The 16,416-nt window shown below is 54.4% G+C and overlaps 1 protein-coding gene across 1 annotated transcript; it reads left to right on the top strand.

The window, feature by feature from the left end:
- The first annotated feature begins 3,541 nt into the window (after positions 1-3,541).
- Positions 3,542-14,711, top strand: CX3CL1 (C-X3-C motif chemokine ligand 1). The gene is made up of 3 exons (XM_082712432.1): positions 3,542-3,810; positions 9,664-9,784; positions 11,540-14,711. The coding sequence occupies exons 1-3, from the start codon at positions 3,741-3,743 to the stop codon at positions 12,645-12,647; spliced, it is 1,299 nt and encodes a 432-aa protein (XP_082568558.1). The 5' UTR covers positions 3,542-3,740; the 3' UTR covers positions 12,648-14,711.
- Positions 14,712-16,416: the final 1,705 nt, after the last annotated feature.

Here is a 16,416-nt window from a genome sequence, read left to right as displayed (position 1 = left end):
AAAAAAAAAAAAAAAAGACAGTCTTGAAACTCTTTAGAAAGTCAATGCCATGAAAAATGAGCAGGGGGTCTGCTGTAGACCAAAAAGAAAAAAAGAAATACAATCTGCAAGGCATAAAGCTCAGACTGGATCCTGGTTCAAAAAATAAAAGTAAGAGAGGAGGAGGGCAGGGAAGGACACACAAAGAAGGTGAAGCTATAAAGTACATCTAGGGGACAGTGGAGAAAATTAATTATTAACTGGATGTGGCATGACGTATAGGAATTATTGTTAATTTTGTTAGGTGGGATAATAGTATATTTATGTGAGAGAGCGCGTCTTCATACTATGGAAATACATGCTAAAAGATTTAGGGGCAAAGTTTCAGACACTCATAATTCACTTTGAAATGGCTTGGCCAAAAAAAAAAACCCAAAAAACCAAAACCAAGAAGACAAAAACCCCTCCACAAATGAAGCAAATATGGGAAAATGCATTTCATTGAGTTTAGGTGCCAGAGATATGAAAGGTGTTTGTTGCATTCCTTCTTCTTTATTGTTTATCATTTTAAAAACTTATTTTTATTTCTTAATTTTTTTGGAGAAAGAGGGCTCGCGCATGAGCAGGGACAGAGGGAGAAAGAGAGAGAGAGAGAATCTCAAGCAGGCTCCACACCCGGCATGAAGCCTGACCAGGGGAGGGGGTGGCTAACCTCAGGACCCTGAGATCTTGACCTGAGCTGAAATCAAGAGCCAGACGCTTAACTGACTGAGCCACCCGGACACCTCGGTTTAGAATTTTCAAGACAATAGCATAAAAGAAAGCAAAAGTCTGCCCTTCTTTGCATCAAAACGTCATCTTTCACTCCTGCTTTCCTTGATTCCTGGATAAGAAGAAAGGCCTCTCTCCCTCTCCCAGCCTCAGAGTCTCTGGTAGGACTTCTCTCTCCTGTTGAGCTGGGGTTCGTTAGAGCGAGAACCGAAGTATCTGCCTTTGAAGGGTCCCCGGTCTCACCATGGCGCCAGGCACACAGTGGGGCTTAATGGCAAACACTAATGGCCCCTGCGAGCCGGCACTATGAAAGTCATTCCTTTTATGAACTCCCCCAGTGAGTGAGCTGGTGACGTGGCTATTAGCATCCCATTCTACAGATGGGGAAGCTGAGGCTCAGAGAAGTTAAATAACTTGCCAAAGGTGATTCTTCTAAGTGGTGGGGTCACGTTTGCCTCCAGGTCTTGACTGATCTAAAAGCCTAGTTACCATGGCCAAACTGAATCATCTAAACTCAGTTCTTGATGCCTTGATAAGAGAATGTGTCTGACTGTTCCAATTTTGCAGGGGAGGGATGTGGGGTGCTGGGCCAGAAGAGGGTAGGGGATGTCCCCAAGGGCTGCACAAGGAAAAGCAGAGCTGTACTTGGTGTTTTGACATCTTCTTGGCATCAACTCACTTCGTTCTCAGCCGTCCTCACAGTGGGGATGGAGGGAGGTGGTATAGACTCCTGGTCATGAACTCAGACTCCAAGGCCAGCAGGCTGGGGCAAACTCGGGCTCCCCCACTTCTTGGCTGGCGATCCTCAGAAAATTACCTAACTCTTGTGTTCCTCAGTTTCCCCATCCATAAAACGGGCCATGATAGTGGTGTTTCGTTCTCACGCCAGGTCATAGTGACTCAAGTTAATCACACAACGCACTTCCAATAGTGCCTGTCTCAGAGTAAGTGTGAACTCCGAGAGGTAGGGAAGCTGCCCAAGGTCACACAGCAGTGCCAGAGCCAGGACCATCGGATTCCAAAGCTCCTGCTTTCTGAACTTCTAGACTTCTTTGGAGCAGAGTTTGGGGCCAGAGGAATAAGGGTTTAACCCTCCAAATCCCTGCCGGAGCTGGCTCTTGGCCTCATGAAGTGCGGGGCTTCCCAGGACTTGTCCCTTGCCTCTTCTGCCTTCCTCTCCCCATCCCCTTCTGTCCCTTGTCCCTTCTTCTCCCACTTCTCACCCCTTCCCTTCCCTTCCCTTCCCTTCCCTTCCCTTCCCTTCCCTTCCCTTCCCTTCCTCCCTCTCTTCATTCTCCCCTTCCCTCTGCCCCCTTCTCCATCTGCTCCTGCCTCCGTGGACAGAGCAGAAAGAACCTTGGACTGCAGGTGTTATCACATCTTGTCCCTCTCTGAGCCTCAGTTTTCCCAGATATAGGATGAGGGGCTGGACAACGGCAATGTGAAGGTCACCTGCTTTATATTTGCATGGGCTGGGATGGATTCCCTGAGCCTGAATACAACTGGCCCATGCCAGGGCTATTCCTCCCCATCAAGAAGGAGTGTCCAGCCTCCCACCTCCATGCCCCAGGTAGGTCTCTGGTGCTGGGTTAGAGAGGGAGCCTTTGGCCTTGGGGAGCTCTAAACCAGTTGGCTCCATAGCCTGGAGCAGCGGCATACAGGCACACTGGTTTCCGGCTGGCGTGTTGCCATAGACACCTAGATGGGAGTGGTGGTTCATGGTTAACACGGGCACTAGACTGGGCTAGGCGACTGCTGAGTCTTCTGGAGTCTCAGGGATTGTGGCCACTGTCTTTGGGGAAGGCGGCCGTGAAAGCGGGCTGTGCTGTCTGTCGCAACCCCTGCAGGCGAATCCCCGGGTCTGGTGGGAACTGGCTGGTCTTGCCTGGTCCTGTGGTGGAGGGGGGGCAGGGGGAACGAGAGACCTGTAACAAGGAAAGGAGCTGAGAAGTCAGAGCTGCAGAGCTCTGCCTCCCCAGTGGGGGAGCCCAACTCCCTCCTGTGCAGATGGGGAACTGAGGCCCCCAGAAGAGGCAGGACTTCCCTAGGGTGCCTGCGGAGTCAAGAACAAATTGTGAGGCCCTGAGTGACCCAGGGTGGGGCTGGCAGTCCTGACATGCCTTGCAGGGGCCAGAGCAAGGGCTTGCTATGGGTGCAAAGGTGGAAAGGAGAGGTAGAGGAGCTGGAGGCCGGGAGACCAGGGCTCTTTTCTGTGTCCTAAACTGTACACGTCCCTGCGGGCCTTCAGTCTGTTCTCCACCCTGATGATCTGGATGACCTGAGGTGACCCTACCCCCTCTCTGGGCCTCCGTTTCCCCATCTGTCCCTCTGAAATCGGGCTGGATCATTCTTCCAGCAAATGTTGACTGACTGGATCGAGCCCCTACTGTTTTGCCAGGCTCCATGCTGGGCTCAGGGATACGTGGGCGAATGAGGTCCCCCTAGGAGCTGGGGCTTCAAGGGGGAAAGGTTGCGGGGGGGGGGGTCCTTCATGATGTGGGAGAAATACTTCTTCCAGACCAAAGGAGAGCTTGTCAGACCCAGACTCCAGGGTCCTGAATCCCTCCCGGCTCACTGGCTGCCAGCTCTTTGGGGAAGAGCTGTTTTGTGGCTCACATAGAGCTAGGGCCCCAGGTGCCAGCTCCTGAGGTAGGTGGCCCCCGCACATGCGGGGAGAGAAGGCTCTCTGAATGCTGTCAGGCTTGGTCCAGACTCCACCCCCCCCACCCCCCCCACAGGCCCGAGCCGGGAGCCTGAGCTGGCTCGGTTCCTTGGCAACATCCTGAGGAATCCAGCGCTGCACACTGGCTCCCTTCCTTTCCCCTCCCACCCGCCTGCCTGCTGGAGGCGGAGGCAGAGGCAGCAAGCCCCATTATAAAAAGCCATTATAAAAAGCGACAGAGCTCAGGCAGCGAGGGGACAGCACTTAGCTCAGACACCGGCCCCGGCCCTGCCTGGACCCCCGCGCGGACCTCCGCCCGCCCTGAACCATGGCTCCTCCGCCCCTCTCGTGGCTACTCCGCCTGGCTGCCCTCTGCCATCTGACCATGCTGCTGGCCGGTGAGTGGGGAGGACTCCTGCATGAGCTAGGTCGAGGAGCCTCCGGCCCCACTCCTGCCCTCTGGCCCGATACCGGGGAGGGGGCCCCCAGACCCAACCTGGGTAAGGTCCACAGTAGGTCCTTCCGAAGAGTGTGGTGGAGGGGGCTGGGCTCTTCCCTGACCCCAGATTCGGGACTGCCCCTCCCGCTAGAAAGATTTCCAATCTCCAGGGACTGCCCCCTGGCCCAGTGAGCAAGGCGGCTACTGCTTGGCAGCTCAAAGGGGTGGTGTGGGTGGCACAAGGGTGCCAGGCACAAAGGGGGTGTTGGGGGGTGGGGGACCGCGAAGGCTGAGGAGGCTCCTGCGGGGCGCTGGGTGGGAGGCCCTGGCTGACAGTGGGCTGGGTCTCCCTTCCCGGGGTTAATGTGTAACCTGAAACCCTGACTCCTGAGTCTCAAGTCACAGTCAGGGTTTTCTCCTGCCCTGATTTCCAATAGGGGACCTAGGACCAGTAGAGATCAAGGTCACTGCAGATCATGGAGTGGGCTTCTTGCTGTTGCTCTGGTCTGTAGTCCCAGTCTCTCTGCCTGTACCTTCACATGCTGCTGTCCTCCTCCAAGCACAGCTCAGAAAATGCTTTACCCCCCTATACTGGCTCTCCAGAGCCCAGAACCTGTAGGGCAGGGTGCGTTCATCCCACTGACATGATTAAAATGGAGGCCCAGGGAGGTCTAGAAACCTGCCTGAGGACGCAGAGACAGCAAGGAGGGCAGGAGGGAGCCTGGCTGCGTGCTCTCCACCTCTGTGGGCCACACAGCTTCTGAGAACTCTTTTTGAGCCAGACTGTCTCGCACGTTGAGGCTCAGAGAGGCTAGGAGCCTGCCTCAGGGCACACAGCAAGTCTGGGAGGATGAAAATTGTCTCAAGCTTCCAGGACCCCCCCATGGAACACACTGCCTTTTGAGTCCCTCTATGGGGAGAAAAAACAAGCAGCCGGCCAGGAAGCAGGTCGGGGTTGGGGGTGGGTTGCAGAAGGGGCCAAGGGCTCCTGGGTCTGAACCCTGAAGCCAGAGATGTTTGGAGATAGCACTAAAAGACAGAGAGTCAGATGGAGGTTGCTTTGCCATAGCCGTGACCCTGAGTGAGGTCTTGCCTTCTTTGGTCCCAGGTGCTGCACATTTAAATATAGTCATTGCTGCTGATGCAGTGGGGCTCCTGTGAAGGCATTTTGGAAGTAGGAGAAGGATTACTTACAGGAAACCTGGCCGTGGGTGCAGGGGAAAAGGTTTCTAGGATAAGATGAAGAGGGGATGTTGGGGGGGCAGGGGGACCCTGGACACTCTGTGTGTTAGCCTGAGGCTTTAGGATATCAGGTTTGTGCCCTAATCTTGGTCACCGACTTCGCTGGAAGATACACTATCCCAGCCTCTCTGAGCTTCAGTTTTTGCCTCCTCCTGCTGGCACTTGGCCAGGCTCACCTTGGCTCACACTGTCCTTTGTGGCTCTGAGAGACCCCCTTGGGAGCCCCTGCAGGAGGGGGCGGTCCCCAGCAAGGCCCTGGGGTGGTGGTGCGGGGGTGGGGGGTGGGTGGAGGAAGCGGGGGTTCTAGCTGGTGCAGGGCGGCTGCGTCAGTCCCCAAATGTGGGTTTGCGGGGCTGTGTGAGGCGGGAGGCTCCTCTGCTTTATATAACCAGCCTGCAGAGACAAGTCAGAGCAGAGAATTTTCTCCCAGAGCACTGACGCATTCACTCCTACTCAAGCCCCAGCAAGAAAGAGGGGGAAAAAAAAAAATCCGTTTTAAGCTACTGTAGTCTGCCCCCTGATCAGCCGTGGAGGCGGATGGGGAAAGCAGGGAAGGCGAACTTCAGGAGCGTCAGATTCAGGCCCCCGTAGAATTTAAATAAAAATTCCTCTGTTCCTTCCTTGGTTATCATTTCACGTGTCACAAAGCACTTCCTTGTGCATTTTGTTCATTCATTGAACAAATAGTGGACATCAGCTACGTGCCTGGCACTGTTGGAGGGGCTGATGCGTAAAGATCTCAGACCTCAGAGTGTGGAGAACCAACTGGGGGAAGACAAGACAATACAGAAAATAAATTAGTAAATGATTTGGTCTTTTAGAAAAACAGGCAGTGGGGTGCTTGGGTGGCTCAGTTGGTTGGGTGACTGCCTTTGGCTCAGGTCATGATCCTGGGGTCCTGGCATGAGTCCTGCGTTAAGGCTCCTTGCTCAGCGGGGAGCCTGCTTCTTCCTCTCCCTGTTGCTCCCCCTGTTTGGGCTCTCTCTCATTCTCTCTCTGACAAAGAAATAAAATCTTAAGAAAAAAAAAAAAAAGAAAGAACAGAAAAACAGGCTGTGATTTAAAAACAAAATGAATGGAGAGAGAAGGTTGTAGGGGAGGTGTTGAGATTTTAAGTAAGGGTCAGGGAAGGCCCTTGGAGAAAAGGATATTGAGGGAGGCGAGAGAAGAGCCTTGTGGCTATCTTGAAGGCAGTGGTCTTCAGTGGGTGATTTGGCCTCTCAGGGGCATTTGGCAAATTTCTGGAGACATTTTTATTATTACAGATGTCCCATCAGTTTTGGTGGGGGGATGCTTAGAAATCTAGTGGGTAGAGCCAGGGATTCTGCGAAACATCCATCGTACAGTGCACAAGACAGTTCCCAGGACAAAGAATGATTTGGTCCAAAATGTCAATGGTGTTGCTGTCGCGTGAACCCTACTTAAAGGGTCCAGATATTTAAAAATCTTTATTCTCACAACCCCCCTGTGAAACAGATATTATCATGTCCATTTTACAGGTAAGGGAGCTGAGGCTCAGAGAATCTGAGTGACTTGTCCAGGACACACACCTGAGCAATGGCTCAAGCCCTCTCTCTGTCACCTTGCTGAGAGACCCAGAACATTTTAGTCTTCTCCTGCCTGTAAGCCTCTTACCAGCCCTTGAGGTCCAGCCTAAAGGATTTTTCTACCAAGAAGCCTCCCCTGATTATTGGCAGTGGGAAGTGGTCTCTCCCTTGTGCAAATCTCGGCACATTTAGGGGTCTATTCTGGAACATGGTGTTTTTACTTGGTATTTAAGGCTGTTTAGAACACTGGGATGCCTAGAGGCTGGGAGGAAAACAAAATCTGCCATGAAGCAGCTGTGTGGCCTTGGGCAAGTCATTTAATCTCTCTGATTTTCAGCTTCTGCATCAGTTAAATTGAGGTAGCAATACTCCCTTTGCAGGGACGCTGGGAATTAATGAGAGCAGTTGTGCCTGTGCTAAGTATACAGTCCAGGACACAGTAGATACTCAATAAGATAAGCTCTGGTACTTTGGTACTCTGGTACAAAGTACTCTGGTACTCTGGGTCTGTCTTGGCTGCCCTTCAGGCTGAGAGCTTCTGAGGGCAGAGACAGACCTCTATCTCATTATGCCTCATAGCACCCAGCACAGGCAAGAGGGAACATCAGCATTAATTGGTTGACAGACTAAACACTGCAAGCTGATGGTGTTTATTGGGATTGAAGTATTCTCTCTAAGCTCAGCACCAATGAGAGAAAGATCTCAGGGTCAAGGACAAGAGAGCCTGGGTCTTTGTAGATACTCAAAGATAATTCAGACAAGTGTTGGCCGAATTAGGAAAGGGATGGATGGATGGATGGATGGATGGATGGTTGGATGGACCGATGGATGGATAGATGGACGGACCAATGGATGGATGGATGGATGTGGATGGATGCGTAGATGGAGAGGTAGGTGAAGGGGTAAGTAGAATGAGACATTATTTCACTCAATGACTACTTGCTGAGTATCCGCTTTGTGCTGGGAAGCACTGTGATACCAAGACTGACAAGGGCCCTGCCTTCCTGAAATTCATGTGACAGTAAATGGCTGGCTAGAGGCATTATTTCCAATTATGGAAAAGAAACTTCAGAAAAGAAAAACCCCCTCAGGTTAGTTACATAGCTCTTCCCCATGCAAAACCAAGAATAGAGACTGGCCAAGGGTATGCAGGCACCATAGCAGAGGGTGGGACTTTGGGGACAGGCTGCCTTTGTGGGTCTTTAAAGCCCTGCATGTGAGCAGTGGCCTTCCCCACCCTGGGACATAGAGTTGAGAGCACAGACTGACCATGCGTAACCACCCCTCCTGTCCACTGGCAGCCTCCCCCTGGCTCCAGGTAACCTAAAACTCTTGGAGACCAATCCAGGGGCGGCTTCCTGGCTCTGTTCAGTAGGGCCAATGGGAGGGCGCAGCTGAGTCTTTCCAAAGTCTGTCCGGGGGTGGGGAGAAGGCAGGTGAAAGGCAGCAAGGTAACTTTCATATACTGGTTCCTCAGAGAGAAAAGGCAGCCGGTGACTCAGGCACCAAGCACCAGAGTGCTTTTGCCTACCATGGGAACTTCTAGAGCTGCCCCTTGATGGCCCAGATCTCAGAGATCCCTGCAGGCCCCGATCCACCCTTCCGTAGTCAGAGTGGGCTGAGGCTAAGAGGAATCGATGGCAGAAGAGATGGCACATTCTAGAAGGTGTGTGTGTGTGTGCGTGTGTGTGTGTGTGTGTGTGTCTGTGATGCAAGCACCTGTATTCAGGAAGGCAGAGCATGTTTGCACATCCACATCCATGTAAATGCTTGTGCACAAGCAGTAAGGATCAGCTGGGGCCTCCCCAGCCCTGCGTGGCTGGAGAAGATCATTTAGTTCTCTGGACTCCACTGCCCTGGAAGTCCTGGCCTCTAGAATTTGCAAAACCCTCTGAGGTCTTGCTTCTGCTGCCAAGACCTTGACCCAGAGCTGAAACTCAAGCTCTTCCTTATTTTTTACATACCCCTTTTGAGCTGACACCAAGTCAAATAAATTTTGCTGGACATTTTAGGGGAGGGAGGAAGGAGGAAAAGCAATGCAAACAACTTCAGATGTTTATATGAAATATTTGGGTTCTTGGGGCACCTGGGTGGTTCAGCCTCCGACTCTTGATCTCAGGTCCTGATCTCAGGGCCGTGAGACTGAGCCCCTCGTCAGGCTCAGCAGGGCATCTGCTTGAGATTTTTCTGCCTCTCCCCCTACTTGTTCTCTCTCTCTCTCACATAAATAAATAAATATTTTTAAAAGTCTGGGTTCTCAACTGTCTGTTGAGTCAACCCCCCTCATCCTGTTCTGGGGTTTCTGTCTGGCTCCGGGCCATCCTCAGGCCCCTAGCCATCCTCCTCTGCCCCCTACCCCTTGTACAAGCCCCATCTCCACCCCCCCTCCTCCTGACCTCTGTCCCCCCAGCTTGCCCAGGGAAATCCACAAATATCATCAGCCTGACAGGGAGGAAGGGGCTGTGTATGTGGTGGGCGGAGGGTTGGGGGGCGTGAGAGTTGAGAAGGTGACTTATCGGGGTAAAGGGAGGGTTGGGGGTGCATAGAGCCATGGGCCCAGAAGGGACCAGAGCCCAGCCTGGTAGGAGAGCCCGTTCCCTCACTTGCTGGCTGTGTGACCTCGGGCAGATCCCTGTCACTCTCAGGCTTGTCCTCCTTTCTGTACAACTGACCAACCAGGACAACATAATTTAAAAAATTAAACCCTCACTACTAACCAGGCAGTAGAAGCTTCCTAAATAAGAATCCATTTTCGTTCATTTTTATAACATCCCTATGAGGTAGATACTCTCATGTACAGGTGGGGAAACTGAGGCATAAAGAGTTGGGGGGGTTGTTTTTTTGTTTTTGGAGGGGATTGCTGAGGAGGGGGGCAGGGGAGCTGAGGTCAAGGGCCTTGAAGACCCAGGCTGTGCAAGGCAGCGGCCGTGGCTTGGATGGTGTGGCTGGCACGAGCTGGCCTGGGACTGGACAGTCAGATGCCCCTGGACAGTCCGGCTGACTGGGGGCCTCTGTGGGCTCAGGACAGCACCATGGTGTGAAGAAATGCAGCGTCACCTGCAACAAGATGACCTCGGAGATCCCCGTGGCCTTACTAGACCACTACCAGCGAAATCAAGAATCCTGCGGCAAGCCTGCCATCATGTAGGTACTGGCCTCTGGGCCTCTGCCAATCCCCGTCCACATCCTTCTTCCTCATCTGGGCTCCTGCCAAGGGCCTCAGCAAATTGCTCCTCTTGCTCCTGGCCTCCTGGCCCTTCACTGACCTTAATATCTGTCCCCCAGGGTAAAGGTTGGGAGCAGCTTCCTGAAAGGCCTGGGGCCTGGGGCAGCTACTGAGGGGGTGTGTTTCAGGTGACTGTGGAACCTGCTGGATTTCTTGGGTATGTCAAGCACGGTGGCCTCGGAGCAGAGCGCAGGCTCCTGACTCCACCCCATGTGGTGCAAATCCTGGCTTCATCCCTTACAGGGGGCAGGGGTGGCTCTGTGGATGTTATCTACCCTCTGGGCCTTAGTTTCCTTATCTGTGAAATAGGTAGTTGGGAGGATGACAGGGGATAATGCAAATAAGCAGCTTGGCAGGGTGCCTGGGAGCTGTTGCAATAGGAAACGCAGAGATTATTATCCACACTTGACAGTGGAGGAAACAGGATCCGCGTGAGACTTTGGGCTAGTCTACAGACTGGCCTTTAGGCCTGTCATCTCATCAGGAAGTGGCCGGCAGGTTCTTGAAGTACAGGGCTCAGGAAAGAAGTTGTGTGCTTCATTCTACCCATGGTGCAGCTGCTAAGAGGGTTCAGGGGCTAGTGCCCTGACCTCTCCCCTCGCCCGTTGAGGCTTGCTTCCCCCAGACTCCCCCACGTATTTGCTTCTGTTTTCTAGGTAAAGAGGAAGTGGGAAGCCCCAGGGAGGGGGCCATCGCCCTGGGCTACACCTTGCCTCTGGGGCCCTGAAGGGTTATGCTTGCTTCCTGCCCTTCTCTGGCTTCCCCAGCGAACCAGAGCCATGCACCTTCACATGACCTCTCTGAGCCTCGGTTTTCTCATCTGTAAAATGGGGATGGTCATGGTAGCCACTTCTCCTGGGTGGGAGGTTTAAACAGGCAAAATGCCTAACACAGTGGTGTGGAGCACAAGCTCCCGTCAGCTCTGAGCTGTGCTCCTGGCACAGAGCCAGCCACACACAGCTTCGGAGGAAGCTCGAGATTTGAATGGCATTCGGGGTCCCAGCGGGACCCCCATAGATGTGGCCGGAGCTCACTCAGTGTGCTTTTGGCCTGATGATACACACTAAGAGGTAGAGGTCCAGCGGGCAGCCTGTAACTGAGGGAGTGGGAAAGAGGACATTTGAGTCAGTTCCTTCCAGAGAAAGGAGCCCCCCACCCCCAGCTCACCAGTCACACACCTGCCAGCAGGGAGCACCAGTGGACAGCTCCCCCCAATCAGAAGATACAGGCCAGAGCCCCCTGCCTTATGGTGAAGACATTATTATTAACATTATTATCATTTTTGGCTGTTACTCTGAGCCAGGTGCTTTACAGATTTTTTTTTTTTTTTTGACAATAACACTGAAGTGGGGTGACCAGCTTGCCCCAGTTTTCTGGGACTTTCACAAGACATCCTATATCGTGAGGACCCACCGCCCACCCCGCTCAGTCCCAGCTCTTCCAGGGAGGCTGGTCACCCTACAGGAGGTAGGTCTGCGATCTTGATTTCTCAGGTGAGGACACCCAAGTTCGAGGAGGCAAGCAGCCGAAGCTAATCAGCTCACAGCTTACAGCTCCTGAGTGGTGGGAGCGGGTTTCCAGCTGGGTCTGTTCTCTGGCAGAGCGTTATATACGGTGCTTCTACTCCACGTGGCATCTGGGCATCACTGGGTCCCTGTTTTCCTTCCTTGTAGCCTGAGGACGAAAAAGAACAGAATCTTCTGTGCCGATCCAGAGGCGGAATGGGTTCGGAGGGCCATAACACATCTAGATCGCCAGACTTCTGTTCCGACTCGAGATGGCGGCAGGTTCGCGATGCAGATCGGTGGGGGTGAGACCAGGACCACCACGGCCACCGTGGGAATGGACAGTCCTGCAGTCACAGAGCCCAAAGCCACCCAGGAAAACAGTGGCCAGGAGACACAGAGCGCCTCGGGGACTTCCCCAGAGCTGCCAGCGGGAGTGGCTGATTCCTGGGGGACCAGGTTCCCCTCCACTCCCAAGGCTCCAGATGGAGGAGCGCCAGCTGGCTCCCAGAAAACTGAGTTTTTCAACGCTGCTGCCCTCACCACCGCAACATCCTGGCAGAGTTCTGCTGCCTACAAGCCCGGGTCAGGCCTCTGGACTGAGGGAAAGGCCTCTGAGGCCCTCCCCACCCAGACCTCCCCCACCCAGGCCTCCCCCACCCCGGCCCCCTCCACCCAGGCCCCCTCCACCCAGACCCCCTCCACCCAGGCCCCCCCCACCCAGGCCCCCTCCACCCAGACCCTCCCTACCCAGGCTCCCCCTGCCCACATCCCCACCGTTTCACACAGAGCTTCAGAGGACAGTGTTGGCCCTGAAAGCCAACCTGTGTGGATCACGGGAAACGATCCCACGCCAGAGAACCCTCTAGAGCCTGAGGAGATGGGTCCTATTTCAGCTCACACAGATGATTTTGGGGGGCCTGAAGGCACTCCCCGTTTCTCCACCGTCCCCGTCTCCTCTCAAGGGGTTCCCAGCAGGGAACCAGTAGCCTCCGGTAGCTGGACCCCCAAGGCAGAGGAGCCCATCCATGCCACCATGGACCCCCAGAGGCTGGGTGTTCTCATCACTCCTGTCCCCGACTCGCAGGCAGCTACCCGGAGGCAGGCGGTAGGGCTGCTGGCCTTCCTCGGCCTCCTCTTCTGCCTGGGGGTGGCCATGTTTGCCTACCAGAGCCTCCAGGGCTGCCCCCGCAAGCTGGCAGGGGACATGGTGGAGGGGCTTCGCTATGTCCCCCGGAGCTGTGGCAGCAATTCCTATGTCCTGGTGCCGGTGTGAGCTGCTCACCTGCCTGCCTCCAGTTGTTCGACTCAGACAGCTGCCTGGGGTCCCCCGTCCTCACACCCACTGGTCCCCAAGGGCCTGACCTGAGCTGGGATGATTGGAGCAAGGAGGCAGGATCTTCCACACGCAATGGCTCCCGGCTCCCGGGCATAGCCTAGGAGGCCCCTCTTGACCACTGTTGACCCCCTGGGGACAGAAGTGGTGGCCTGTGCAACTCACCCTAATGTCCCTAAGTCAGGAAACTTCTGCTGCTGGCTGGTGAGAGGTTCCCTTTGACACCGTCCCAGACCCGATGAGCAATTATTTATTGGAAAACGCCCAGCCCCTCTGGTACGTCCCCAGGTGGCCCACGGTCACCCCATCTCACAAATGAGCCTCAGGCCAGGCCCCCTCTGCCCACTCCCTCAGACCTCCTCATGTCTCTTGGTCCCGCTGCAGTCGCCAGTCACCCCGGCAACCTGCGGTGCTATCTCCCCCCAGTCCCCTGTACAGAGCCCACACCCAGCCGGGGACCTGTCTTTTCTTGCATGAGCCTAGTGTGGTGTTCCCTCTGACGGCTCCTGGGAAGACTCTGCCCTCCGTTAGGCATTGTGGGAAGGGGACATGAAGTGACCTGGTGGCTTGGGTGGGTTTTCTTCTCCCCAGCCGATGCCATGCGTTGGCGGAACCTCGGCTGTGCGTCTGAAGGCTGGGGTACTCGTGCCCGGTTTGCCACCAACCCAGCAAAGCATTCGTACCTCTGCTTTCCCGTCTGCAGAAGGAAAGAGACTTGGCAAATGTGTGACAGTAACCTGTACCCTGATGGTCCTCACTCACTGCTCCAGACCCGGTTTCCCACACCCGGGTTGTAGTCTCACAAAAGAACACCTTAACCTGTCGTCACCCATTGGGGAGCCTGGCACATTGGTGGGCCCTGTGCCTTGCCGGGGTGGGGGGCGGCGAGGGGTGTGCACGGAAGGGATCTGAAAGCGCAGGTCCTGCTCTGTGGGGGGGAGTCAGTTCCGTGGGCCCCCCTGAGTGGGGACTGGGGTGGGGGGTGCTTGAGGAGCAGGCCCATGCCCAGCTTGGAGAGCAGCCCTCCCAGCATCCACCAGGCTCGCAGGGACCTGAGGACAGCCCAAGTGACATGGGACAGGCTGAGGAGGAGGGAGGACCCTCGAGGCTCCAGGAAGGCTGAGGTGCTCAAGGGGAAAGGCCCCCGGGGGGTGGGGAGGCAGCAGGAAGCAGCCCCATGCCCGGGTCCCCTGTTTGCTGTTTCTTTCCTGTGACCTGGCTTCCCCTTCCCCGTCTCTTGCTCTCTGAAAACACTGCTGTCCCCATTCCAGGATCTTCCCTCACCTTCCTGCCCACCACAGGCAGGGCCAGGAATTTCCAGGACATTTTTCCACGAGATCAGAATGCACCACTGAAACCTGAGGTTTCATGTTTACCTCTGAAAGACACGCCATCCACGGGGGAGGGAGGTTGTGGGCACAGAGTCAGGGTTCCCTTTTTGGCTGCTGGCCTCACCCCTCAGGGTCCCTGGGGGGGCAGCACCCCACCTTCCTCCGTGGTCCCCGTGGGTGACCCTTGCCCTCCTCCACACAGGGAGCCTCCCACAGCCCAGGGTGGGTGACACTCCGTAGAGAGATGCTTAGAGGAAGCAGACACAGCTCTGGTCCACAGAGCGGGGCAGCCACGTGGGTCCTCCCTGCCCTCCTGCACCCCCTACTGGGCATGACCTGGGGCCTGGCTCTAGTGTGGGGCACTTCCGACAGCTCAGAAGGCTGGCAGCAGGTCTGAATGCACTTTTTTGGGCTCCTTGAGGTTGGTGGGAGAGCCTTCAAGGGGTGGGGCCCCCATGACGGGGTTCCCCTACTTTTTGTGAGAAAGTAGCTGGGAGCAGCTAGTCCCCCTTCCACAGATTTGATTAGTTCCCCCAAGCAGGACATGGGCATGGACAATTTTGGGGGGAACTTCAGAAGGTGTTGGTTGATCCTTTTGCTTTTCCAACCCTATCACCAATGTCTGTGCCATTTTGTATTTTACTAATAAAATGGAAAAGTCTTGTGAATCAAATAACGTAGCTTTTTCTGAGGCAAGCTCAGCAACGGGAGCCTCAGGGGTATTGGAACAAGGAGGGGCCAAGAATCCCTGGGTGCAGTCTGCCTGGGGCCAAGTGGTGGGAACTTCTACAGTCATCAGGAGAAGCAGCACTGGGGATGGGGTGAGGAGGTTTGAGCCCCTGGCCTGGCTCTGTTCGGCCCAGCTGTGTGACACTGAGCAGGGCCTTTCTCTCTCTGAGCTGTGTAAAATCAGATGTGAGGTTTCTCCTAGTGGCTTCCACCCCTTACAGGAATCAGAATCTCGTATGAAGCCACCCCTGCCCTTCCCCATACCTTCTAAAGCACCATCTGAGGGGCCTTGGTATCACCATTAGCGATCTGATGACCCATGGGAGCAAACTGGGCCACATTGTCCTCTTTGCTGCCTTGACTCACTGTTGGTCCAGATAAAGATCGAAAAGGGATTATTTCTCAAGGGGCTTGGGTGTTCATAGATATGACCTAAACACCCAAACACTAACCTCCTGGTGGTCCCCAAGTCCTCCAGTGTCCCAGGGTGGCATTAAGAGCTGCTATGTACAGTTGTGCAGGTTGGGAACTGCAACAGGGGGCACAGGCAAGTCCAGGCTCTTATTACAGTATTTCGTGGATCCAAAGGTGTGCGTTTTTTCCACATTGGGATATCTTTGGGATTGGGATTTGTCTAACAATCAAAGGCTTGTCATAATTTAATCGACAGGGTGGGCCGCAAGCAGCAGCTGCCTCTGGAGATGGGGCCAGGCAGGGGTGAAACCGCCGTCCTCTAGCGTCCCCTCCACCCCTTCATGTTCCTGGAGCCTATGGCCATGTGAGGTGCCATTTATGATCACCCTTCTCTCGTTTGTCTTGGAGCAAGGATATTTTTGTCTCAGTCTGAGTCTCAACCAAAAGTAGGGCAAGGGAAAACAGATCATGACGGGCACATGACTTTGCTTCTACTCTGCTGGCTTCCTCCTTCATTTTACTACCTGCCAAACCCCATAGATATGTGGGTTTGAGGTTCCTGTGGGAGTCTGAGTTTGCTGCCCCTGCGTAAGCTGTAAATTCTAGTATTTTCCTTAGCAGCAAGCCACAGCTCTCCTCATGCCTCCTCCAACCCATTTCCTCCTGCTTTTGGCCATTTCCACCCTCAACAAGGAGCTCAGAGATGAGGTCACAGGCCTCCAGCTTCTCCCCAATCCCCCTGGAACACCACCAGAGGTTTTACAGTGAACTTATGTGTCTCTCCTCTGTTGATTTTTTTTTTTAATTTAAGATTTTTGTTTTTATTTATTTATTGGTCAGAGAGAGAGAGAGAGAGAGAGAGAGAGAGAGAGAGAACACAAGCAGGCAGAGCAGCAGGCAGAAGCAGAGAGAGAAGCAGGCTCCCTGCTGAGCAAGGAGCCCGATGTGGGGCTCAATCCCAGGATTCTGGGATCATGACCTGAGCCGAAGGCAGAGGCTTTAACCCACTGAGCCACCCAGGTGCCCCTCTCTTCTGTTGATTTTTTTTTATCGCATCCTTAAGGTTTGTATTCCTCATGCTCTACAAGAGGATGGAAAGTGGGAGAAACCTGTATGTGGGCTCAGGTCAGGGCAGTTCCCCAGGGATCCTGGAGCGGTCCATGTTCTCTTGCTTACAGGGAGCCACGCTCCAGTCCAGGTGATGCTTATTCACATAGAATTTGCTGAAGACTCAG

The sequence above is a fragment of the Mustela nivalis genome (genome assembly GCF_964662115.1).
Source record: "Mustela nivalis genome assembly, chromosome: 18".
Lineage (NCBI taxonomy): Eukaryota > Metazoa > Chordata > Mammalia > Carnivora > Mustelidae > Mustela > Mustela nivalis.
Note: the sequence above shows the minus strand (reverse complement) of the source record. Positions and strands in the feature narration are given on the sequence as shown.